The following is a 25,791-nucleotide window of genomic DNA, read 5'->3' as shown; positions in this document are numbered from 1 at the left end:
CCGCTACTTGAAAAATATCGGTCGGCTACATGAAAATCGCTCCGCTATATGAAAATCGCTCCGCTACTTGAAAAATATCGGTCGGCTACATGAAAATCGCTCCGCTATATGAAAATCGCTCCGCTACTTGAAAAATATCGGTCGGCTACATGAAAATCGCTCCGCTATATGAAAATCGCTCCGCTACTTGAAAAATATCGGTCGGCTACTTGAAAATCGCTCCGCTATATGAAAATCGCTCCGCTACTTGAAAAATATCGGTCGGCTACATGAAAATCGCTCCGCTATATGAAAATCGCTCCGCTACTTGAAAAATATCGGTCGGCTACTTGAAAATCGCTCCGCTATATGAAAATCGCTCCGCTACTTGAAAAATATCGGTCCGCTACTTGAAAATCGCTCCGCTATATGAAAATCGCTCCGCTACTTGAAAAATATCGGTCGGCTACTTGAAAATCGCTCCGCTATATGAAAATCGCTCCGCTACTTGAAAAATAACATCGATTAGCATAAATATGACCCGGAAGTACATCGTATCGTACGATTTTCTCGTGTAGCCGTACGTGTCGTAGTGCGTTCATTTTACGTATATTTATAATTGCGGGATAATACCAACAAGTTTTACAACGTATTGCTGATATCGGTAAGTTTGAAATTAACATTTTCTATCACTTGACTTTGCAAAAATACCGGATTGTTGAGAGAATGTGATTGAATAGAAAATGCTCGTGTCATTGCACCGTCGTCGTTGTAATTTCCTTTTTCTGTTAAAATCTGACAAGTTTTTGATTTTAATTCAAACTGAGACGGTGTAAAATAAAAATAGCCAACGTTTTTCAAAAGGTTTATATACACATTATTAGTATTTAGTATATTAGCATACAAATACACTAAGTAAGGGGTGGACCAATATAGTAGCTCTGTGCGGGGGAGGGGTAATGATATTACGTGGAGATTACTAGTATTTTGACATTTCAAAATATATCTTGTCTAGCATTGCAGCATACTTTCTTTTTATTTATTTATTTACAAGAATGGCCTTCTTTCACAAGGGTGTTTGCCACGCTTTTGCAGCACAGGATTTATTTTCCAATTCACCCTTTAGTTTTAGGCGACCCCTAAGTGTTTAAGTTTTACATTTTTTTTCAGCCTGCGTAATGAACAGACCAATTTTTCTTCAAAAATTCAGCAATGGTAGGTAATGTTTCAATACATTTATTACAATGAATTTCCGTTGAGGTTAGCTTTCATTTGTCATGTATTGCCCGGTTGCTACATCATTAGTCATTTGGCGTCAATGTAATAGATAGTAGGCGCTGCAAGACATCATATAACTTATATTTGTAGCACGTTTAGTGAACAAATATTTGTTTAAGGATTCTTTAATGTAAACCTACATTTCATGCTATGTTTTGTTTCATTGCTATGTTTGGATGCAGAATATGAGGCAATTGAGGCATTATTTCATGCGGGTTACTCGCAGTTCATGATTTTGCAATTACTGGATTTACATCAAGATATTCATTTAAGGTAATTATACAGGTTTTGGTTATGTACAGTGAGTTACATTGTTTTCAGTATCAGCACGCGTGCGTGTATGTCGTCAGCCATATTAAAGAAACACATTATTTATGGATTATTATGGTTATTTGGGGATTCGACTCGGATATTTTAATATTTTAAATATATTTAAACCACTTTACAAATTTCGAAACAGGTTGTTCCAACCACATTTGCGTGGATGAGTTACGCCATTCACTCGTAGTTGGGGAAGAAAATTAATCTACATTCGTTCATTGTGGAAACTGTAATGCCGTAATGGACCATGTGCAAAATGAAAAGCAAAAATTCATTCTTGTTACGACATTCAACATTATTATTTAAAGTATAACATCAATGTCAACATAAATATTGAAAGGACTGTGTGATTTATTGATTATTCATAAATTATTTAAAATAAATGCAAATATGCTGTTTTAGTCATCAAAACAATGCGGGTTTTTAAGTATGCATGCATGATAGAGTTAAAAGAAACGACAGAACAATTAGATATAAAATATGAAATGTAAGTTCATTTTGATTGACATATGCCATAAGTACTTTACTACATTGTACATGCTGAAAATATGTTCAGAATAACACAGATATGCATATTTCATTATGAATGGGCTGTGCACATTGTATATCAGTGTTCTTGTTTTTGAAATTTTGTGACTGACTACCATATTGTTAAAGCCTTTGCGTTTTTAGCTTGTGTATCGTCACGTGAATTCAATCCCCGCGCATGCGCAGGTGACGACCCCCTCCGCTTTAACATTACACCGTGGAGCTTTTTTTAGCTCCATGATTACACAGACGCAAAGATGTGCCAGAGTATTAAATAATTTTCTTCTTGATATTGCTTTGCAGTCCCCGTCAACTGCTTTATAGAATAAAGACACTTGGTTTGAGTAGGTCCTCTCGGTGCAGCGAGGAAGAAGCTGAGGCTGCAATAATGGTATGCACATTTTTCCAAAATCGGGGACTATTAATTTGAGTTACATCCGTCTGTACGTGCCACATTCAGTTTTAACAACCATACTATGTTTGGTGACTTACATATGACCATGAGTTTTCATTACCATTTGATCAAGTATGGTTGAATGGCGACCACTTTGGTCCTCCGCCCAGGGCTGGTTTGGTGCATGGGTGTGGTCTTTCAACCGAAATATATGTTCGCCTTTTTTAACACGAACCTTGGCGTTACGTAATCCTCGTCACCTCTGCTCACATTTATAGGATATTACACTATTGGCAAGAGTCTTCTGTTTTACGTAGATTAACACTTTATAAACCAGTTTATTCTGATTGCGTATTGACTGAACGTATTCCATGTTTTCTTCGGAGCAATGCAATGTAGTAAGATAGCGTGAGCATGTAATAATGAACTCAGATCCGCTGTTTCCAAATATTTTATATCTTAATTTTCTTTGATGTTGGGGTGTCGCCGATATTTCACACATTTCCACCAAAAGCAATTACATTGTTTGCATCTTTTGGTAACTGACAGCATAGAACTGAGTTTGTTTGCATGTGTTACGTTTTTAAACTGTTCAGATATTTTTTTGAAAAATCATATAGGGAAAACATACTCTCACATAATGGAAAGTGCTCATTAGTTTCGTTATTACAAAGGACTTTAACTATTTAAAGCGAGCCTCAATGTGGCCTTAATTTATAGTTGTGTAGATTTAAAACTGTATTTGAAATACAATTACAATGGTTTAGTTTTTTATTATAACTGTAGCGTTGAGAGGCATTTGAAATGCTTAAAATTAAACCCCATGGAGGCCATTCCTGGAACCTGGTTATTGAGACTATCATGATAGGGATGTGAACGATGTGACCTGTTGGCGACCGTGAAGGTTAAACACTTCTTCCACACACAGATTACCTTTCGAAAATTGCGAATTGCCAGTTTTTAGGGAAAAATCATTTTTTTCCGTCGAAATCAGTGCTACAAATCGCATTTTAACATCGCGGTAATTAACTTCTGCATTGTGTTGAAAAAAATGATCTTCAATAATCAGAAAATTTCGTCAGTACGACACAGCATTTTGATTGGTTAATGAAAGACGTGACCTGTTAGGTCAAAGAACTTTGTTTCAGGTCAAATCGTGCTGGCAAAGAACATCATGGCGAAAATTGCTTGGTATCGAAACTTTGCGTGCGATCGAAGACATACCAAAAAGAAGATAATGACAATTAAAAGATCTTGCTTTCGACTGTTTCCCCGCAGACCCTAAGATTGCGTTGTTTACAATAGTGGTTTCTAGTCTATGGGTTACAATTAATTAGTTTGTTTAAGTGGCCATACTCTGTACATTAAGTAAGGAAATTATTCAAAAATACTGAAGACAAGGTTTTAAATCTGTGAAATATTCCCGGCCTGTATGAGCGATACACTTTAGCGTCAGATGATTAACACCAGAACAGACCCCATTTATGACGGTACATTTTTTTGATCTCTCGCGTTCGATGGTCAAGTCTGTGACAATTCACGAATAATTAGCGGAACACTTGCGTGTTCGATGATTAACACCAGGTCAGAACCATTAATAATATGAACCTATTGTGTTTTTTTCAATTGTAATAACAATGGATCCAGAATCTTTCTAACTATTTTTATTTTAAATAATGTTATAAATAATAAAATAATGTTAGTTTTGGAACATCTTTTTTCACAGTATGAACTTAATGGCTCTTCATCATGTGGCGTTTGGTGAAACAAAAATACAGCTTAAATGTATCTAGGTAATTATTATTATTATTACTTTATTATTGTTAATATACCAATATATAAGTAATAATAAGTAATTTATAAATAATGAACACAATTCCACATTATTATCACTACCAAGGAGTGTGTTTCTCCTATCCGAAAGAATTGTTATGTGACTGTTATGTCACATTACATGTATATGCTACCATAATTATACTACGTGCTACCATCATTATACTGTGTGATACCATCATTATACTACATGCTAACATCATTATACTGTATGCTAACATCATTATACTACATGCTAACATCATTGTACTGTATGCTAACATCATTATACTACATGATAACATCATTATACTACATGCTAACATCATTGTACTGTATGCTAAAATCATTATACTACATGATAACATCATTATACTGTATGCTACCACCATTATACTACATGATAACGTCATCATTATACTTTGTGTTTGTAATATATAATTAGACAGCAATATAAGGCAGCATTGGCGTTTCATATATACATAATGATACTGTGTTTCCCTAAACTCTGTAGACAAACTATTGCAAAATTAATGCGTGCTCTGGACCCAGAAGGTGTTGAGATGAGGTCAAAGAAACGATTCAAAAGAGGATTGTATCATAGTGTGGTAATTGTATAACTTTCTGTGAAATTAGACATGTATACTTGACATTTGAACTGTAGAAACAATTTTGTATGATGTACCTGAACATGACTTTGAAATATTGGTGTCATTAACATACTTTTTTCATTTTCAGGGCCCAAATCAAACATGGCATATGGATGGGTGAGTGTTACTTCATATGTTCTAGCTAAATTGATACTGAGTTTATATAATAGAGAGGGACAGTTGGCTAGGATGACTCTAAGATTATGGTTCTTATAGTACATGAGAAAGACTACAATATATTACATGACATTATACTATCTAATGTAGTTATCCTTTGTTATAGCTATGACAAGCTGATGCCATATGGCATATGTATAAGTGGATGTATAGATGGGTAAGTTTTTGTTAACAATTCTCAAACAGATATGTGCACATATCGTGTGTATCATGCCTTTTTTATAATGTATTGCATATTTTGAGTAAAATAAAATATCTTGTCAATTTCAGATATTCAAGAAAAATTTTATGGGTGAAGGCAGCCAGCACAAACAGTGACCCTAGCGTTATTGCCTATTACTACCTCAACTGTGTGGATGAAATGAAAGGTACATGTTTTATATTAAGACAACATTCTGCTCATTATTGCATGTTATTAAATCCCCACTATTTGAATTTGAGGTTTTTATGATGTTGTAGCTGTCCATTATTACAGGATAATGGAAATCTGTATTCACAAGTAAATTTATTTAAACAAAGAACATAATGACCTCCCAAAGAGTAAATTTTGATTTTATAAGGGTTAATGAGCGTGGCTTGCCCTTCTCATCAATTGTGGTTCGGTAGAGATTGTTATAGTTTTAATAAATAGGGCAAGGAGGAGGGATAACCTCAAAAATTTACAAGATTTATTCAAGCCTATATTTAAGTGAATACCCCCCCCCATGTCCGAGGCAATGACGCCATAAAATGGTGTTTTAATGCGCTATACATTACAGTATTGTGTGTTGACCTTATAGATTTGATTCTATATCACTTTATCAATGTTAGAGACTACATTTGAAACAGATTATTGCCACTATGTAATTACTGTGACATTTGTGAACAGGATGTCCTTTGCAAATCAGAGCAGACCCAGGAACAGAGAATGTAACGGTGGCAGCTTTACAAGCTTTTTTACGGCAAGATGGAAGTGACCAATTTGCTGGGGAAAATTCCTTTGTATATGGGAAGTCATCTGCGAATCAGGTAATAAATAATTTTAAATTAAAGTTGGTATAATCACCATAGAAAATAATAGGACTCTACATAGTTGTCATTGGCTATTATTATTTATTGATATATTTGCACCATACATTCAATCAACATTTGTGATTTTAAATCAATTTGTTGCTGATTTATTTAATTAGTTTATCTTCATTTATTCATTTAGAGAATAGAATGTTTTTGGTCATTCCTTTTGCGCTCTTGGACTGAATGGTGGCGTCAATATTTTGCATCAATGGTTGAAGAAAAGTTGTTTTCTTCTAGAAATCATTTACACAAGTAAATATAGTTTGATTACCATAATTTTCAACCTGTAGTTGTGTTAAACAAGTGTCCCAGTTTGAATATGTGTCAAAGAAATGATATTGTATTATGGGGTAAATAACACAAAGTATGGCTTGTTCTAAAACTTTGTATGGTTCTCAATATTCATTGCTATGACAACGGCCTTATACACTACCTTTTTGTGATATGTCAAGAACATTGTGTTAAAGTTATCCAAAACAATTAGCTAATGACACAGTACATTGTCATTTTTTTTAGGAAGATGGACATCAGAAGTCTTCTATCCATGAGGCTGATTCTTTAGCAGTCTATTGTGTAGATTGATGTTTAACTTCGAACTGGGAAATTCGCATTGCATTGTCTTGTCTTGTTTTTAGGTGTCTAATTCGCCATTGCTATTTAGAAATAGTCCAAATAGAATTAGATCAAGTGATAAAACAGTGGAACAATCATCCTATCAGGCATCAGAAGGAGCTTCATGTACCATGTGGTATTCCTAATATACTATATCACTGTCCTGAATTATCAGGTAAAGCCTAAGTTCATTTTTTTATGGATTCTAAACGTTGTTCTTAAACCTTCACTTGTTTATTTGCATGCATTGTTTAACTTAGAGTGGCCATACTTTTCAAAATGCATAGCAAATTTTGAAAAGTTTTGAAAATCATTGGTATTAACTTACACACATGCAGATACCTTAATTTGTGAATATTAATTACCTAATTTCTCTTAGCAGATATTAATTAAACTTGATACATAGCTTAGTGATTGCCAAATTTGTAAATAGTAGTAAATAAGTGTAATGCATGAAGCACTGCTGCAGATGACATGCAGATATATGACTAACATACCACATGTCTACCTCATTAATATGCACATGCATCTGCGACGAGGAAAAAATAGTGGAAAAAATAAGACACAAAGATTTTGTATGCAATAAACATAATGTGCTTCTAATATAGTAAATACAGTATTTCTTATTTGTACTTAAAGCTTCTAATACCCTTAGTACACACACACACGTTCTTTCTGAACATTCTTTGATTTTTATTTAGTCTGCATATTATAGATGCAGGTTTTTAAAGATATTTGTTGAATTTCAGTAAAACTTTTCTTCGTTGTGTGGTTACAATAACTCAAACATTTTTTTTTTATGTTTATCTACAAATATGGAAATCTTATCAATCACTGTCAATCAACCACGTGTCTCATGACAAGTTTAACTTTATTTTATTTAATTTTTTATAGGTTGGAGAGATATGATTCAACCGGTAACCACAGAGGACGTTCGCCATCATGCACATACACCTAATTATGTAGGGGATGAGCAGATTGATAAATACATTGACCATGCACTGAAGCGCTACAAACTTTTACCACCAAAAACAACAGAACAGGCAAAGCATTTATATTGCCAGTTAAAGGCAATGGTAGAAGCAGATTCACAGTGATTGTATAAATTTTATTTCGAACTAATAAAAATATCTTGCATAACAGTTTTGTGGTTTATAACAAACATTAAAAATTCAGTTTCTAGTCCAACTCATAAAGATCAAGTAGGTCAGAAACCAAACCACCGATTAGAAAGCTGCATATTATAATATTATTATACATCTGTCACCGTAACACCATACTAAGTTACAGAGTGTCATAATTTTGCGGTATTTTACGGGGTATTTTAATCCTACCATATAAGGAAATGCGATTTCCAAATATGGAATCTAATAATAAAAACAAACATTGCTGCCACCAGGGTTTGACCGACTCCACACAAAAAGGTTTGATGATTTTGTTCTAAACTTTTTTGGAATTCGGCATTCCCATGATGTATCCTTGGAAGGAAAAGATGTATAATAATAAGGTTATTACGAGGATACCTCAAAGTATGAACTCATACAGTATGCTGTCGCATCAACCTTTGCTGTGCACCGGTTGATACTCCCGCTGTCTGCATGCATACTTTGAGCTATCCTTGTAATAACCTCATATTACTACCTAACATGACTAATATGTCAAACGAAATTGTACATGTAGTGGTGTATGCAGAGATTAAAATTGTACAATTTTTACCACACTTATTAAAATGAGAAATGATTAATATATAACTGCTATTTGACTTTTCTCTATTGTTCAAAAAGTTGTTTTGTTCAGCATCCTTTGTCACCCCTTAAATAGGTACATAGGTTCAAATTGTCCCTGTCAAAGTAAAAAATCACCGCCTAAAACTTTGAAGTATCAATTTGAGATACAACGTATCGTACCTCTACTTGCACATACATGGCAATTAACAGCTATTTTTGAAGCCATCAGATGAAAGTCTTAGACGCTTGACAGGTTGGACTTTTACCAGACCTTGGCTTCAAAAGTAGTCGTTGATTTCCGTCATTATCAAAGTATAGGTACGATACCTGACAAATAATGGGCCTGTTTAATAGAACCTTGACTGCCATTAGCCACTTGATATCTATTTTTAACTATCAGATAATGGAATACATTATTTAATATACAAATGTGAGTTTCTAATGTACGAATACCAGAGTGCAGGTTATTGGCAATAAAAACGTGTCATGTTCAACAAACATGTTTACTATTATCTTACTATATTGGAATAGTTTGCAGATTATTTTAAATTTGTAATACATTCAGTCATACCTTACTAAAATCTAATGTATAGAATATTGCATAAACTAGTGGGCTAACTATGCGAGTTAGGCCTGAAGTTGTAAATGTACTGAGTAGCACCAACATGTGCAAATACAATTGGCCCACTAGTCTATCCAAAGATAAATATTGGATTTTAGTAAGATAAGTAAGGATTTTAGTAAGGTAAAATTTCAAATTATCCAGAGGTGGAATTTGCGCAATTATGCATTACAATCCATGGAGTGTACACAGTAAATTATTCATGGAAGGATGAAAATTAAATTTTTCCAAAACCATGTGATTCAAGTAAGGCTCTATTCATTAATGAACTAAAACTGTCTATGTCAACACCACGAGGAAGCCAAAGTCTTAAATCACATGTGGATGAAGATGGGAATCTTTTTTCATTTTCACATGTTGAGGAGAACTGTATAGTGATTGGTTTTGCAAATCCAAGTGGAGGTACTCTGTTGGACCCTGTTGCAAAAACTAGGATGTCTTCAAGAGACACAGGATGCTCTCCATCTAGAAATAGTACAAAATGTAAGAAAAGATAGTAAGCAATAATTTCCAAAAATAATTCCCAAATTAGAGATTGATCACTTCATTTAAATATTAAGTAGGATGTATATACCATTAATAATTTAAAATGTCTTACTTTCAACAGCTTGCAAATATAGCTCCAGACTATAAATTGTATCTTCCTCTTCATTGAGTCTGTTACTGCCGTTTTCACTGAAGTCAATTTGGTACAGGCTCTTTATGTCCTTTCGGCAAAGTCGTTTTCCCCGATCAATGAACAGGTCCCTGAACTGATCAGGGTTTTCTTTTATAATCTGACCCAGGCCTCCAACATCATTCAGGCCACAGAAAAACTGATCCATTTCAGCTTTAGATCTGAAATAACAGTGGTAAGTGTGCAAGATGAAATATCGGTAAAATATGAGATACAATGGTCATTTAATATCTTTACAACACAAAATATGTCAACACAAAAATATGCACATTTTATTAAAACAAACATTGATAATGCATAGTCCCCATTAAGTATTAGCTGTAGTCGATGTAAATTTTCAGTACATGAGACATGTAGAAATGAAAGATCAATGTTTTTTTAACACTAACACAGATTATAGATTGTGTTACTGTCAGTCTAGTACCTACGTGAAAACTTTGAACTGAATTGGACTATATCTTACAGAGGAAATAGCATGAAAGAAAAATGCAGCTAGTCGGGTATTTTTGTTCAAGTATCTCAAAAAGAAATATGGCTTGCACACCAACCTAATATGTAAGGTCATAATACAAAGTTTGATTGAAAATGCCCTATTCAACTTTGAACTGAATCAGGCCGAATCTCGGGGAAAAAAAGTGATGTGCACTAAAAATATCAACAATGTATCTGAAGTCATAATGTAGATTGATCAGGGTCTGTGGGGAAAACAGTAAAGATATTCATAATTATATATTCTAGAACTAACCGCAGAGTGACTATATCCCTACTTAGGTGGGAAAGGGTCATGCTAATAACCTTGCATATGTGTACATGAAACAGTAATTCAACAAACCTGAACAAAATAGTTGTAACAGAAGAAAATGGCAAATTTTCTGGTATCAGGATATCCATTATCCGAAATCCAGTCACCATTTTGCTCAATAAACTTATTTAATTCAATTGAAGTGGAACATTTCTGAAGCTTGAAAAAAAGAGGGTGGGTATATCAAAACAAAATTACCACGAAATTGTGGCTAATTCATGATAATATAGTCAGGTCATTAGATATATGCTGCATGAAAAAAAGTAGTTAATTGAGAATGTATCATTTTAATTCTATTTTTTTTTGAGTCATTATTATGAAAATAGCTAAATAAAATGTATTATTATTATAAACTATGATTTATATAATGTCATTTATCTAAATAAGACATGAATGTCACAATGTTCATCTTTGAATAAGAAATACACAGCCTTAGATAACATATATAATAAGAATAACTGAATGTGCATACTTTGACTGTATTGTACAAAGGGTCACTGAAAATAATATTCATAAATATCGCTCTGAAGATCGGATTTTGTGTAGAAACTGGTTGAAGACTATAAAACTATACTAGTCATCTTCAATACAATTGATGTTTTACCTCTTGTACCCTAACTCTCATATCACTATCTGGAATCAAGTCAATTGTGAGATTTCCCGGTTCAATACCAATCATGTAGTTGTAAACCAAATCAGCCATACACTGAAGACCAGGACCACCATTTAGCAATGACATGGCAACAAGTTGTCCAGCCTTGAAATACATCATATCACTGATTAGGCGTACATTGTGGCTGAAAACTCTGGTTAACTGGTCCCCTTCAAAAATCCCCATACTAGCACCAACTTCCTGCATTAACAACCTGTTAGCAAGAACAAATTTGTTAAACTATTTTATATTTTAATGCAGCTTAAGTTCTACATTGTTGATGTTGATGACATTTTTGTAATTACTCAAATAATTCAAAGAACAATAATAAATAACTTTTCAACACATAAATGTATGTTTCAAGAACATGTATTGCTACATGCATAATATATATGCAATCAAATTGGATATGCAAATCGATGGTCATGTGACCAGATACATAGTTTCTGAATGAATTTTTGGTGTACGGTCTGTATTTGAGAGTACATTTTGTAATAAAACTAAACTAATCTAGTATCAACAAAAATCATATTTATTAAATGAAATGATTTATAATCTACTGGTAATTTATGGACACAAACTATTTGCTATTTCTCATATTTATGCAATTTTACATCCAAACTCAAGTAAAATGCCTCCAGTATTATGGATATCAAATACAGTTGTATGACCAGATAGGAAGATAACCAGCAATAGACCATCTTTTATATGATTATGAAACAAACTGACATGGACATGTATTCCAACATGTATGATGTGCCAAATATGAATGCAAATGGTCCATAAGCCTTGGAGATATAGTTTTGGGACCAAAAGGCAAGATGACTGCCAGTCGGCCATCTTTGATTGAATTGCTAAACCACTGCATGTGCATATGTCACAAATAAAGTACTAAGGACGTGCACAGAATAAACAAATTTGTTCCAGAGGTTTTTGAAATACAACTATGGATAGACAGAAAGCGAGACAGATTGAAAATGATTATAAGTCACTTAAGTTTTCAAAATTTTTGAACTGAGAATAAAAATGCTTGTAATTAAAACAATGATCATGTTCAAGGTACATAGTTTCTGAATAACTGTGATACATGTAAGCTATTAACAAACATGCATATGTCTAAGTCGACTCCCTTTTTGGGGATTTCAAATTTGATTTGTATTCATACCTTAGAAATTCTCTCCGTGGTCCACCGTCATCATGAGCATCCTCCCCACTGAACTCCACAAAAAGCTTTCCTCTTATATTAAACCCATTCTTACTAATGGCTTTTAGAGTAGTTCTCAGGATTTTAGATCTTCGAATGATAACAGTGCTGACATCATCAACCTGAACACTCTGAATAAACTCACTCAACAATTCTTGTAAACTTCTTTAATGCATAAACATACAAAAAAAAATTATAGAAAAATGTCTATATGAGATACACCGATAACATGATCTTTCAAAATATATTTTGATTACCAAATAAATCTATCATGTTTGATATAAGACCCATAGGCTGGTACGCGCCTACAATACAATATTTACACAGAATTCAAACTCTTGCTAATGAAAGTACTGCCACAGCATATGCAGTACAAGTGAAAATTCTTATTTAACAAGTCATTGAAAATGACACAGTCCCCGTTAAGTTCTCTTTGTGCTCGTCATATTAAAGCGGAGGGGTTGTCGCGAGCGTGTCTTTGAAACTTGAGTTCCAAGTGGCGTATACAACAGATTGTTTATTTACATCAAAACACGTGTTTCGTGTCATAGTAATATGGCCAAAATAAAAACAGCCGTTATTCAGCCATCTTTGATCTGATTATGCAACACACTGATATGTATGATGTATGTGGCAAATACGAATGAAAATGGTACATAAATTGTGGAAATATAGTAGTAAGGCCAAAAAGTCAGATGGCTGTCAATCGGCCATCCTTGACCAGATTTTGAAACAAATTGTTATGGACATGTATCCTAACATGTATGAAGTACATGTATGTGCCAAATTTGAATGAAAAATGACAGAGCACGTCCAAGATACCGCATAAAAAAACAAAAACAAGATGCCAGCCAGTCGACCATTTTTGATCCAATTGCGAAATAAATCGTCATGGACATGTATCCTAACATGTATAATCTATGTACCAAGTTTGAATGACAACTGACAAAGCATGTCCAAAATACAACATTTTCAAAAAACAAGATGACTGCCGAACGACCATTTTGAATCGAATCGCTAAAGCAATGCATGTGCATATATACCACATAAGGTACTAGGCACATGCAAAGAATGAACGGAATCGGTCCACAGGATTCTGAAATATGACGTTGGATAGACTGACGCACGTACAGACGGACACACAGACAGACAGACTCAGGAACTCAAAGACGGTCGGGGACATGTATCCTAACATGTATGATCTATGTACAAAATTTGAATGAAAACTGACAAAGCATGTCCAAAATACGACATTTTCAAAAAACAAGATGGCTGCCAGTCGGCCATTTTAAATCGAATCGCTAAACCACTGCATGTGCATATGTCCCACATAAAGTACTAGGCACATGCAAAGAATGAACGGAATCGGTCCACAGGATTCTGAAATATGACGTTGGATAGACTGACGCACGGACAGACAGACACACGGACGGTCGGACGGACTTCCTCAGGAACTCACGGACGGTCGGGGACATGTATCCTAACGTGTATGATCTATGTACTAAATTTGAATGAAAACTGACAAAGCATGGCTAAAATACGACATTTTCAAAAAACAAGATGGCTGCCAGTCGGCCATCTTTGATCCAATTGTGAAATAAATCACCATGGACATGTATCCCAACATGTATAATCTATGTACCAAGTTTGAATGAAAATTGACAAAGCATGTCCAAAATACAACATTTTCAAAAAACAAGATGGCTGCCAGTTGGCCATTTTAAATCGAATCGCTAAACCACTGCATGTGCATATGTCCCACATAAAGTACTAGGCACATGCAAAGAATGAACGGAATCGGTACAAGGGATTCTGAGATATGACTCCGGACAGACGCACAGACACACGGACGGACGGAGACTGAATTATAAGTCCTCGACTTCGTCCGAACGGGAACGAATAAAAACTTTCAGCTAACCAGTCAGTTGAAGTACTTTACAAGACAGAAAATGAAAAAAAAAACAAGATAAAATTGATTTTTGCATTTAAGCAATCACCTTTGACTCTGAATTGTTGGTATGATTACTTGTTCATGATCCATAATATTCTGATCAGATTCTTCATTATCTTCATCAGAAATATTCATCACCTGGCAATAGTTTCCATATGGGGTTCTGAAATGAAAATTTATGATAAATATGTATTTACCGGTATAATGCTTATTATACATTCTTTGTGATAACTTTGTATGCAATAATATTATACAAAATCCTGTTATTACTGAGGATATGTTATGAGCTAAAAAGCTTTGATTTGGGCAAGGTCAATTTTGTAACAAAAATTTTACTGGATATTCAATTTCAAAAACCAGATTTAAATAAAGTAGTTTTAAAAACTGTCAAAAGTGTTGAAAACAAAATTACAAGGAACTTTTGACAGATTGAATTTGTATGTACAAGATTCAAAATTGTATTGCCATTGATATGTGTATTAAGGTAGCAGAATAGTTTTTTGGGCACTTTTCACATTTTTTTTTGAAAATCACACCAATAGCTCCCGAAGGCATGCTACATACATGGGTGTATTTATTTTATTGAAAAAAAAATATCTTGTACAAGTAAACTGATTTTTTTCTAGTGTGCAAAAAAATGGCCAAGTTTTTGTTTATCCAGTGTACACCCATCTAGTGCATCTCATTAATATGCATGGTTTACAAACATAACTGAACTGAGGGTAAATAGTTTTAAGTTGGGCCACTTTCTTTATTTGCTATTTAGGAAAATACAAGTCAAGAGCTTTCCAAACATATATAGATTGTATGGTTTCTTGTAAAATTTATTCCGATTATAGGTGTTTACATTTTTCATGCAAAAAAACTATCCTGCTACCTTAATACAGAAATATGCTTGTATCATCGAGTGAACCAGTACAATCAATATTTGGATTGTTTCCAAAAGCCACTTCAGTATCTATATCTGGGTTACCATCTTCTATGGTTTCAATTTCATTCTCATGTTCCTGTAATTTAAAAAAAAATTCAAATTCAGTAATTTGAAAGGTAAAATGCCACTCATGTTGTTTTGATTGATACACTTCTTTGTGTACCCATCACTATAATACATGTAGGTATAATTATTTATTAAAGACAAACACACTCATATACCTTCATCCACCTTGCAAGCAAGGCAAGGAGAACCATTTTAATCATGTTTACAAGTCTATCATCATTTCCTAGAGAAGCATTTGCTAATCCCTCCAAAAATCTACACTTGAATATCAACTTAGGTATGCCAAGATTTATCTCATTTAAACTTGGTATTGACATCACTCAAAGTGTTATATACTTATATACCAGTAATCCAAAACTGTAGTAGTAAAACTTACATTTTCTATTTCTTCTCCTTTAATATCATGATGGCATTGTTCAAATGTTCATTTGTTCATCAACAGTATCACTATTATCATCTGTGTCAACATAGTGATAATCTTTATCAGTGCTCATTCGGTTGTACTCTTGAGATGGACGACAAATATAAAATTGTATCAGTATTAAAAAAACAAAAAACTTTGCAAGTATTGAAACAAATTTACTGTGAATGTGACAAGTCTGAACATATTAAATAATCAAAAAAAACTTAGAAAGAACGCCCGTGTGCTGAGAGTATTAGAGACACATTAGAATTAATTCAAAATTTAAGATTTGATTTTCAAACGAGAAGCTTGGCAACTAATTTTTGTCTGCTATTTGAGATGCATAACATGAAAAAAATGTGATTTACATCATCAAAATTTAATACATGCAGAAAATACATTTGATTTTTCATCCATGGTTTTTAGTATAATTTATTCGAAAGCACCTCTGCGATGAATTCAATTTAAATCTGATTTTTTTTATTCAACAATGTAGAACTTAAACTATTTTATATTTTTTAGGGTTTACCTCAGTGAACCAAATGAATTATTATACAAATTAAGCAATTATTATACATGGATTTAGGTCTGTAAATTTTCTCAGGGTGCACATGTACAAAGTTTCATTATAATGTGATGATTAATCCTAACTAAATTAGTGGAAAGCAGAAATGTAAATTATTGTGCAAATTGGGTAATTATTATACATGTATATGAACCTAAAATTAATTTGATCATCACATTGTGTTAGAGTATATATGTACCAAAAATCATTGAATTAAGATAAGTACTGTCACAGACCATCTATGTACGAAGTTTCATTGGAATGTGATTAGAACCAAAAATTTTGATTTATAATGCTAATTTGGTAATTAATATGATCTGATTTTAATTAAAAACTGAGCAGGTTTGTGCATTGTTCTGGAGCATCAATGTACCAAGTTTCATCAGAAATGAAATAATTGCCATTACATCAGTGTAAAAGCCAAAAATTAACTAATTTTGAAAATTAGTTGATTAAATATTCACTGATTTTATCTCAAAACTAATCCGCTCAGTGCATTGTCCTAGAACATCACCAAGTTTGTACCAAGTTTCATTGAAAAGTAATAGTACTTGAAATATCAAAAGCTGAAAATTTATCAATTATGCAATTTGGGTAATTAATATTTCGCATATGTATCTGTGCATCTTCCTATGTATCTATGTAAGTTTCATTGAAATGTGATGATTTGTACTTGAGATATCAGTGGAAAAGCGAAAATTGATTAATCATTATGCAAATTAGGTTAATTATATGCATGGATTTTTACCCAAAACTAATCATCTATGTACCAAGTTTCATCAAAATTTAATGAATGGCTCTTTAGATATCAGCGAAACAGTCAAGGAACAGCTAAAAATTAGCTAATTATCATGCAAATCAGGTAATTAATATGCATGGGTTTCAACCAAAACATAGATATCAAATCTGCGCATTAGCCCAGAGCATCTATACACAAAGTTTCATTAGAAACCAACATACGGTTCTTGAGATATCAGCGGAACGGACAGACACACACACATAAACACAGACAGGTTAACTGCAGAGGACTCCCATTGTGTGCTTAGCACACGGGAGTCACAAATATTATTTCAGGCACAGACATGATCACATACAGTTGCATTTTCTTTTGATATTTTATATTTGTATATCATATTCACAGTGATTGCTACTTTACAAGGCCTCAAGTAGCAAGAGGGTTATTAGTCACTGTATAACATGAACATTGTGCATATCGTTCACAGTTTTGGCGTTTAGTGTTAAATATCACTTAAAAAAATTACCTGCATATGCAGTTTCGAGACATAAATAAAAACACAACTTGGTATACGGTTGCTTCATTTTAATCTTGTATTTTTTTAGCATGAATGTTTCAGTTGACCCCGGAATATATTTTACAAGACTTCGATCCTTGTATAGCAATACATATTTGGCTTCTGTTGACAATAATCTATTTTGTTCTAATTGTTCAGCAACAGCCAATTTTAAGAGTTCATCTGCAGTTGCTGCAAAGAGAAAATTAATTAATTAAAGGCAACACATTAAAAACAAGTTAAGTTCATACTGTAGTGAATCAATCTGTAAGTATTTCTCAAAGCATGGTATGTCAGACTTATGTTGATATTTCAATCTGATCTACATAACAAAGTAACATGCATAACATAACTGAGATTTGATTCTGAATTGACAGAAATGCATGATTTGGGAGAATTTTGGCAATAAAATGGCTTCCCTTTCTGGAAGTTTTGAATGCATAAATCCATGTGCATACGTATCCCAACATGTATGATATGTGTATGATCTTAAACAGAACAGGCTGATAGCACAAAACCATTGAATGGTTATCAATCCAGTACAATAGTGGTCCAGGACTTATAGCTCCAAATGTATTTGCAAAGAACATAAATAAACATGTACTTATTTATTTAAAGTTCAGTACCTGTAATCGGCACAGATACAACAACACAAAATCCTGTTTCAACTTTTCTTGAAACAACTAAATTTCTACCATTGAGTGATAACATGCTCACTTGCACCTTCAGATGGAAAAAATAAAGTTAAAGCCATAAGTTTTTTTGTGTGAAGTGCTAGATTTCATTTTATATAACAAATATGAATTAATGACACAAAAATAATTAAAAGTACATAAAATGCTCAACAAACTTTTTAAAATCTATTTTTAACTACTAGTATTTGTATTTATCTGTTGTAACAAAACATGCTGAAAACTGTTAGAGAACTAAAACGTGAATCTAGCCAAACATAATGTTCCCAGATGAAAGAGCTCTACAAATGTAGCAGAATGCAATTAACAGTTTTTATACATTTTATTCTTTAGATAATGAGCTTTTCATCGGTGTGTCCATCTTGATTCTCCAGCATAGAATTGTGGGTAAAGTAAAACATCATTAGACACTGGTGTGAACAATTAAGAAAATTATTTCATTATTATTATTTAATTGGTCATCATGGCAACAGAACTGAAAATATTTATTTTTGAATTTTTACATGTTTCTACCAATTGCTTAATTCTTAGTATACTAATATATTTTATAATTTATTGATGACAGTAGCTTATACAAGTTACAACAATATATATTAATATGATCACTGAAAATTTGACCTAATTTGCATTATATTCAAGTTATGAAAGAAAGTATTTTGTCATTGTAATGAAATGTAATTTTACCCATAGTTCCTTGCTGAAAATTCAAAATGGAATACTAATTAAAAAACTTAATATTTATGACATGATAAATTGCATGATGTAAATTGCACTGTTATAGGCCCTGTTTGTCTTATAGATGTACGAGTATGTGTAAAGTTTAAACTTGATTGGTCCATCCAGGCATATATGAGATGAGGCTTGTGGAGCTGCATTCTTTAAAAGAAAATGGACACTAGTTGGCCATTTTAAACTTGATCCAAAAAATGCCTGATTATGTTTAATCTATGTACCAAATTTAAATCGTCCACACACAACTGAGATACTGTTCCGGAATGACAATGTGTGACACATACACACATCAGTACATCACCATCAACCAGTTGAGCTGGGCACACACAGAACCCCCCCCCAAAAAAAAAACATTTTTTTTTCATTCAGACAGTATGAGGGTGCTATAACGATATGAGCATTGAACATCAAATTTGCTACAGACCATCTTAGCTGTAATAACAAAAATAAAAGACAGAATAAAACTATTTTCATTCAATTTGATCAATTATTAGATCACTGCAAAATAAATTGTTAAATTGCAAAGTACATGTATATCAATCAATTTTATTGACATCCAGTACAAAATTGTTTTGCGATTTTGGCGGAACAAAACATTGATTACTTTTATGTATTATTATAGTATATTTAAATACAATACATTTTACTCAATTATGTAAGGTAAACTATACTGCTATCGCCAAAAATGTCAGTTGCTTAGCTCAATTATTGAAACAAATGAATAAAGAAATTAAATTGCCTACATCCTGATTTTTTTTTCTCTTACTCTCATAGAGGACGTTCTCATCTTCATCTCCTTGAAAGAGCCTGTAGCAGATAAAATTAGACTAATTCTTCTTAAGCTTGGGTGAAAAAACATTTCTGGTAAAATATTTCTTTAAGTACCATGGATTTTTTCAATATTGTATGATAACTATTTTATTAAATTTTATTTTATCATATTGTAATAAAAATACTTGATGCATACAAAGATAATATTCATGCTACACAATTCCGTCTACAAATAATAACTGACGTGAACAACATACAGTAGTGAAGTTATCACCATTCCCTTTAACCAATTAAATAAATAAAATGTGTATGGTACAGTTTCAGAGTAAAATATTGCAAAAGTAGAAATAAACACAGAATATCATATTGTACCTGTAAATGTAGATTTACTGCTGCAAAATGTTAAAAATAGATAAATAACTGTCCTTGGAAATTATTAAAAACAAACAGAAACATGTTTATAGCATTTTATGTGTCATAAGTAGAAAATTAAAGGTTTGTAAGGACATCATAATCCATTATTTTAAATATGATGTTGAGATTAATTTTAATTAAGATGTAAATTCAATGTATCTACTAAGCAGTACTGCCCTGGTAGGTGAGGTGTTAATTGACAAATTAAGCCATATTTCGTCCATTGTATAACGCAATTCTAGTCGTTAACGCATGAAATTACGAAATATTTAAAACATATACTTTGGAGACCCTAACATTCTATTCAAATTCAGTGTAAACACTTTTATTGGCTTAGTAGTCATTAGGTAATGCTCACTAGCCACACGTCTTTCCAGGATTGCCATACATTTATAAAAGTTTAAATTTATATATTCATGCCTTCATGACATGCACATACATACATAAATAAATAAATAAAATTAACATTGTTAATTCTTAAGATACTTACGTATAGGTTTCTTTTTTCTATTGCATTTATTTGAAACTAATGAAGATAATGGTGGAATCGGGGGTCGTGGTGATAACCTCTGCCCAAAAAAATCCACAAAAGAGGGGAATTTACCCTCCACATCATTAAATTTTCCTAAAATCCATCCACGAGGCTCTTTTGGGTTGCCTTGAAACTGCCATGGCAATCCTTCAACTTCAATTATATCGTTGACCTTAATGGTCAACTCTCCATCATCGGTTGCCTTATAGGCATGAACTGCCTTATATAGGTATACCATTAGTATTTCTATAAATAAATTAACTTGCAAAAAAGATTAGGTTGATATAACAATTAATGCACCAGTCTTCATTGAAACATGTGTACTTCACCTGACTTTTGATGGACTAAGTCCAAAAAAAAAAAACTCATGTTGCCCTCAAATCGGGAAATTGAAAAATTGGGTCGGTCGGTTGATTTTTTTTTTCAAACTTGTGAAAACTAAGGGTATTATCGTAAATAGACAAGGTATATGGACTTCATAGTATTCAGATCATGTCAGAAAAATACAGATTAACCCGATGTTCAAAGTCGCCACTTATCGCCCGGGGACTCTGGGGATAAAACAACAGTTTGGGATCGTTAATTTTTAGAAGAAACACTTTTTTACTGCCTAAAATGGTGAGTTTTTAATATTTGGGCCTATTCTAAGTCAATGCTCCACCCGAGTTATTGGTGTAAATATTCTGTAATTTTTTATGTGCAATAGAAACAGAAATAGTCCTTTTGACTGACAATTACAATGATGTATGAAAAAAGTGCCTGAATTTGGAAAGAGCATTTGACTAGTATTATGTGGACAAGCATAAAGCTTATATGTCTTATATTCAGCTTTAGATTAATAATCTTGTCTCAGATTAAGGACTCAGATTAAAATACTAGTAATATTATTGTCAAATTGTTATGGTAATTGTGTATAATTAAGTATCTACAATTCATCTGATAATAAACCAAGATTTTAAATATTTTTTTTAAATATGTATTTAATTTCAATTTCAATTTATATTGTAACCACAAAAATGCAAGCTGTACAATACACCTGGTTTTAACCAAATTTGATGAAATAGAAATTTAATGCTTACTGCAGGTTAGCTCCAAATCTAAACTAAAAGTAGAATATTTCTAGAAAAAAAATCTATTGTATAAAAACTTGATAAATGCTGAAAATTATTTTTTTACATCGCTTAATATAATAATAATAATACTTATTCAAACAAACTACAGTGAGTTGTTCTATGGTCGTATAAAAAATAAAATAGAATAAAATAAAATAAACAGAATGCTAAATAAAGCTAAATAATATTACAAACACATAAAGAATCACAATATACGTGTACGGTACGGTACAGTACAATACACTAACTACTATTGCTAAGTGAAAAAATCACATTAAAATCATAACTATGGTGGAAGGGATAATTTTAATTTTGATTGAACTGCTCATACATAACAGCATTGGGGCAGTGGTAAGTTGGCCCAAAATTATCTGAGGTCATTTCGCCCGACAAGGTCCAGGATCATACATTTGGATCACCGACGGTGTCATGAATTTTCACTCAATCACAGTCTCTCAATAATACGGTATTTTTGGCATAGTAAAGCGATAGAAATTGTTTAAACTTACCAATATCAGTGATACGTTGTAAACCTTGCCGACATGGAATCGTAAAAGATTTACTTCCGGGTCATACATGTGCGGGTCGAATGTTTTTGGAAAATAGAGGGGCGATTTTGAAGTAGCCAACCGATTATAGACAGCAGACCATTTTTTTTTCAAATAACGAAACTATTTTCAAGTAGCGGAAACATTTCCAAGTAGACGACAAATTTCAAGTAGCTGAACGATTTATTTTCAAATAGCGGAGCAATTTTCATGTAGCGGCGCAATTTTCAAGTAGCGGAGCAATTTTCAAGTAGCCGACCGATTTTTTTTCAAGTAGCGGAGCGATTTTCATGTAGCGGCGCAATTTTCAAGTAGCCGACAAATTTTCAACTTGCCGACCGAATTTTTTTTCAAGTAGCCGACAGATTTTCATATAGCGGACCAATTGAAAATCGGTCGGCTACATGAAAATCAGTCGGCTATATGAAAATCGGTCGGCTACATGAAAATCGGTCGGCTACATGAAAATCGGTCAGCTACATGAAAATCGGTCGGTTACTTGAAAATCACGGTAACACAAATTATTAATTTTTTAAAGAAAACAAGCGGGAAACTATATGCACCCCAATGAGCTGAAGATGATGCATTTGTGTCTCGTATTGTTTAATTATTTTTAAATCTATATAACGGCATAGTGTAAAACTCGTATGTATATTTACTAAAAGCTTGCTACACGTGACGTACAATGAAGAGTTTAAATTTAAATCGAAAACAATGAATTGACATAAACGCGTAGCTCTTTAATCGAACTTTGAGAAGAAATACTACGCGTGATAATTTACGCATGTTTTGCAATAACTTGCATACTTGTATATATTTTTCGCTGTTATTGTAATTAACATTATTGTTGTTTAGGAGTTAAAATGGTATAGAAATCTATTTATGTATTATTATCACCACCGGAGGAGGGATACACGTGTTCACGTGGTTTTGAATCGTCACCTGGTTTGTTTCTACTATTATAATACTACGTCGTACAACTTCATCTATCTAGTACTCAAATACCAATTTGATCTACGCATATATCCGTTTTGGCAATTGAGATTCTGTCATCGTTTTTAATATCCAAAGTACATTAGTTTTCGTCCATTCTTGAGTATTACAAATCATTAGTATAGTTCATATAGAAATATTTTGTTTATACACATAGTGTTTATTGGAAAATATTGCGTCATGTAACTACGACTCGTCTCAATTGGGCATGTTGTACCGGAGCACCGAGTTACTGACGTTATAGGACATATTTTTATAGCTCCATTGATAAGGCTGTTTTAAACAAATCTATACCTCGTCATAGATCATTTGAAGGTGATCAAATTATGATTGAGTGTACCTCATTATAGACCAAACATTAGCCATGATATGTGCATGGGCTTTATGAGCGAGATTTTTTCTTGTCGTTTTTCGCTTTCTTTTAAATTTTAGAGATCATGTGTGCACGATATATTCACAACATGATGGTAGACCAAATTGACAATCACACCGACTTTTTAAATAAGTCATAAACATTAGTGTGCCCGATTTACAACCCGTAGTTGCGAATCATGTGATATGACGGTCGGCAAGGGGTATTTTCGTAAGCTGTAATCAATTGTTTTTATTTTTTGTAATAATGTAATTTAAAAAATAAAAAAACGTAATTTCGTAGACATGAGCAAGGTGTAAAACGTAATCAGCTATCCTATTCTTCCGTAATTCGTACACAAATCTTATTTTTTGTAAGTGTATAAACCATTTTCCACATTAAATGTTGTAATTCGTACGAAATTACAAACTTGTAATTCCTCATTTGAAGCCCGGTATCATGCGAAGAATTTTCCGTGCGCTAAAACTTCCGGGTGAGGTCGTCGCACAAGCGCAATGCAGTTCTTGAATTTTCTTCGCGGTGTAGTGGATTCTCGTAAATAATGTGCATTGTTCAATGAAAATAAACGTTCTGCTGTTGATGCATCGACGGCAGATGGCTAAGTTGTTACGTATATCTCGAACTTAGGAAGTTTCGACCACACACATGTTTTATATCTTGTTGATTGAATCTATGCAGTTCTATATATTAAGTAATCCAAAATCTAAATAAATGTATATAACAGCAAAGACTGTGTTTGAAACTATTTCCGTAAAACTATCAGTAAATACAAATAGTACAGTTATAAACAAAATACAACAACCTAGCGAGCACCTCTGCTTGTGTAAACACCAGATGTGTTATTTACTTAAGGATTATAAATGATTAATATTATTTTGCCTGGCGTTGTACATAATACGTGTCGCATTGTTTTTGTAATTCAACTATTCTATTGTTTTACTAAAATAAAATGTGAAAAAGTTTTCTCTTCTAGTTTCCTTTTATTGATGATTCCACATACATGTCAAGCATGCTCATGTATAATTTTATTTTTCCAAACATGGAAAAATAATTGCTAAGAATTGAGAATAGTTGATATCGTCACAAAAAGAACAAATCTAATAGAGATTAACACAAGATACCTACATAACATGTATCAAATGAATTGAGCTGGTAGTTTTCAAGAAGTCGTCGGAAATAGCAGTTTTGACATAAATGACCCAAAATATTAAAAAAAATACCATATTGACACAAAATCTGAGAGAGACCCATTCAAGGTAGTAGTATATTATTATTAGTATTCAGTAAAAATTATTAGTATTCAAGTCGCAAATACAAAACTTGTTATAATTTATAGTTATTTCGTCAATAACATAATGAAATTAAACAATTGTTAAGTTTAAAAGCTAATCCTTACAACAGACAATGATGATCATTGTTTCGCCTCGTATATTATATTTCTCATGTTTTGTCTGGCATCAGATTTTTATTTGTCACTATAATATTATTTTAATAACTTGTCAAAAGATCCATTTCTTACCTCTATATCTGAACAGATTATATCATGATTATATATTTTATACTCACTGTAGTTTGTTTAGTGAATTATTATAATTATTATAATTATTATTATTATTATTATTATTATATGCATATTTAATTTGTATGCTCATTTGCTAAAACAATGAGCGATTTAGCGTGACGTTCGAAGTTAACACGATGTTCTAAATATTTTGACTTTTACAATGACATGTACGCAATGTTATCTACACTTTATTTAATGCGGTGTGCAAGTGTCCTCGTCAAGCACTGTTCTTAGTAGAACACCGGAAAATATATCAAACCGGAACTAATATCGCACGTTAACGTTCGACATTAATTCCTGGCCTGATTCGCGCATATGCGTCACACAAACCCATGAGATTTGTCACAGCGGAACGCATTCACCGG

The 25,791-nt window shown here is 32.8% G+C and overlaps 2 protein-coding genes across 3 annotated transcripts; one reads left to right on the top strand and one right to left on the bottom strand.

Annotated features, from left to right (window-relative positions):
* The first annotated feature begins 336 nt into the window (after window positions 1-336).
* LOC146739119 (uncharacterized) lies at window positions 337-7,946 on the top strand. Of its 2 annotated transcripts, XM_085503798.1 has the most exons (12): window positions 337-1,194; window positions 1,440-1,530; window positions 2,410-2,497; window positions 4,227-4,293; window positions 4,827-4,920; window positions 5,051-5,079; window positions 5,246-5,296; window positions 5,410-5,507; window positions 6,008-6,147; window positions 6,332-6,444; window positions 6,828-6,979; window positions 7,699-7,946. In XM_085503798.1, the coding sequence occupies exons 4-12, from the start codon at window positions 4,250-4,252 to the stop codon at window positions 7,899-7,901; spliced, it is 924 nt and encodes a 307-aa protein (XP_085359924.1). In that variant the 5' UTR covers window positions 337-1,194; window positions 1,440-1,530; window positions 2,410-2,497; window positions 4,227-4,249; the 3' UTR covers window positions 7,902-7,946. The 2 variants fall into 2 exon arrangements, with proteins under 2 accessions (XP_085359924.1, XP_085359925.1); XM_085503799.1 differs by lacking the exons at window positions 6,828-6,979; window positions 7,699-7,946 and adding an exon at window positions 6,709-6,795.
* Window positions 7,947-17,730: 9,784 nt separating this feature from the next.
* Window positions 17,731-22,481, bottom strand: LOC100367875 (uncharacterized). The gene is made up of 4 exons (XM_085503797.1): window positions 22,458-22,481; window positions 20,795-21,082; window positions 18,322-18,418; window positions 17,731-17,887 (listed from the first exon to the last, which is right to left on the bottom strand). Exons 2-3 carry the CDS (start codon window positions 21,072-21,074, stop codon window positions 18,387-18,389), a joined length of 312 nt encoding a protein of 103 aa, XP_085359923.1. The 5' UTR covers window positions 21,075-21,082; window positions 22,458-22,481; the 3' UTR covers window positions 17,731-17,887; window positions 18,322-18,386.
* Between the last annotated feature and the right edge of the window lie 3,310 nt (window positions 22,482-25,791).

The sequence above is a fragment of the Saccoglossus kowalevskii genome, chromosome 9 (assembly GCF_978046115.1).
Source record: "Saccoglossus kowalevskii chromosome 9, keSacKowa6.1, whole genome shotgun sequence".
Classification (NCBI taxonomy): Eukaryota; Metazoa; Hemichordata; class Enteropneusta; family Harrimaniidae; genus Saccoglossus; species Saccoglossus kowalevskii.
Note: the sequence above shows the minus strand (reverse complement) of the source record. Positions and strands in the feature narration are given on the sequence as shown.

Coding starts and splice junctions, on each gene's coding strand:
- LOC146739119 (XM_085503798.1), top strand. CDS start 4,250: ATGTGGCGTTTGGTGAAACAAAAATACAGCTTAAATGTATCTAG. Junction 4,921..5,050: donor GAGGATTGTATCATAGTGTG/GTAATTGTATAA, acceptor TTTCATTTTCAG/GGCCCAAATCAAACATGGCA. Junction 5,297..5,409: donor ATAAGTGGATGTATAGATGG/GTAAGTTTTTGT, acceptor TGTCAATTTCAG/ATATTCAAGAAAAATTTTAT.
- LOC100367875 (XM_085503797.1), bottom strand. CDS start 21,074: ATGGTATACCTATATAAGGCAGTTCATGCCTATAAGGCAACCGATGAT. Junction 18,419..20,794: donor TAGAAAAAAGAAACCTATAC/GTAAGTATCTTA, acceptor TTCCATCTGAAG/GTGCAAGTGAGCATGTTATC.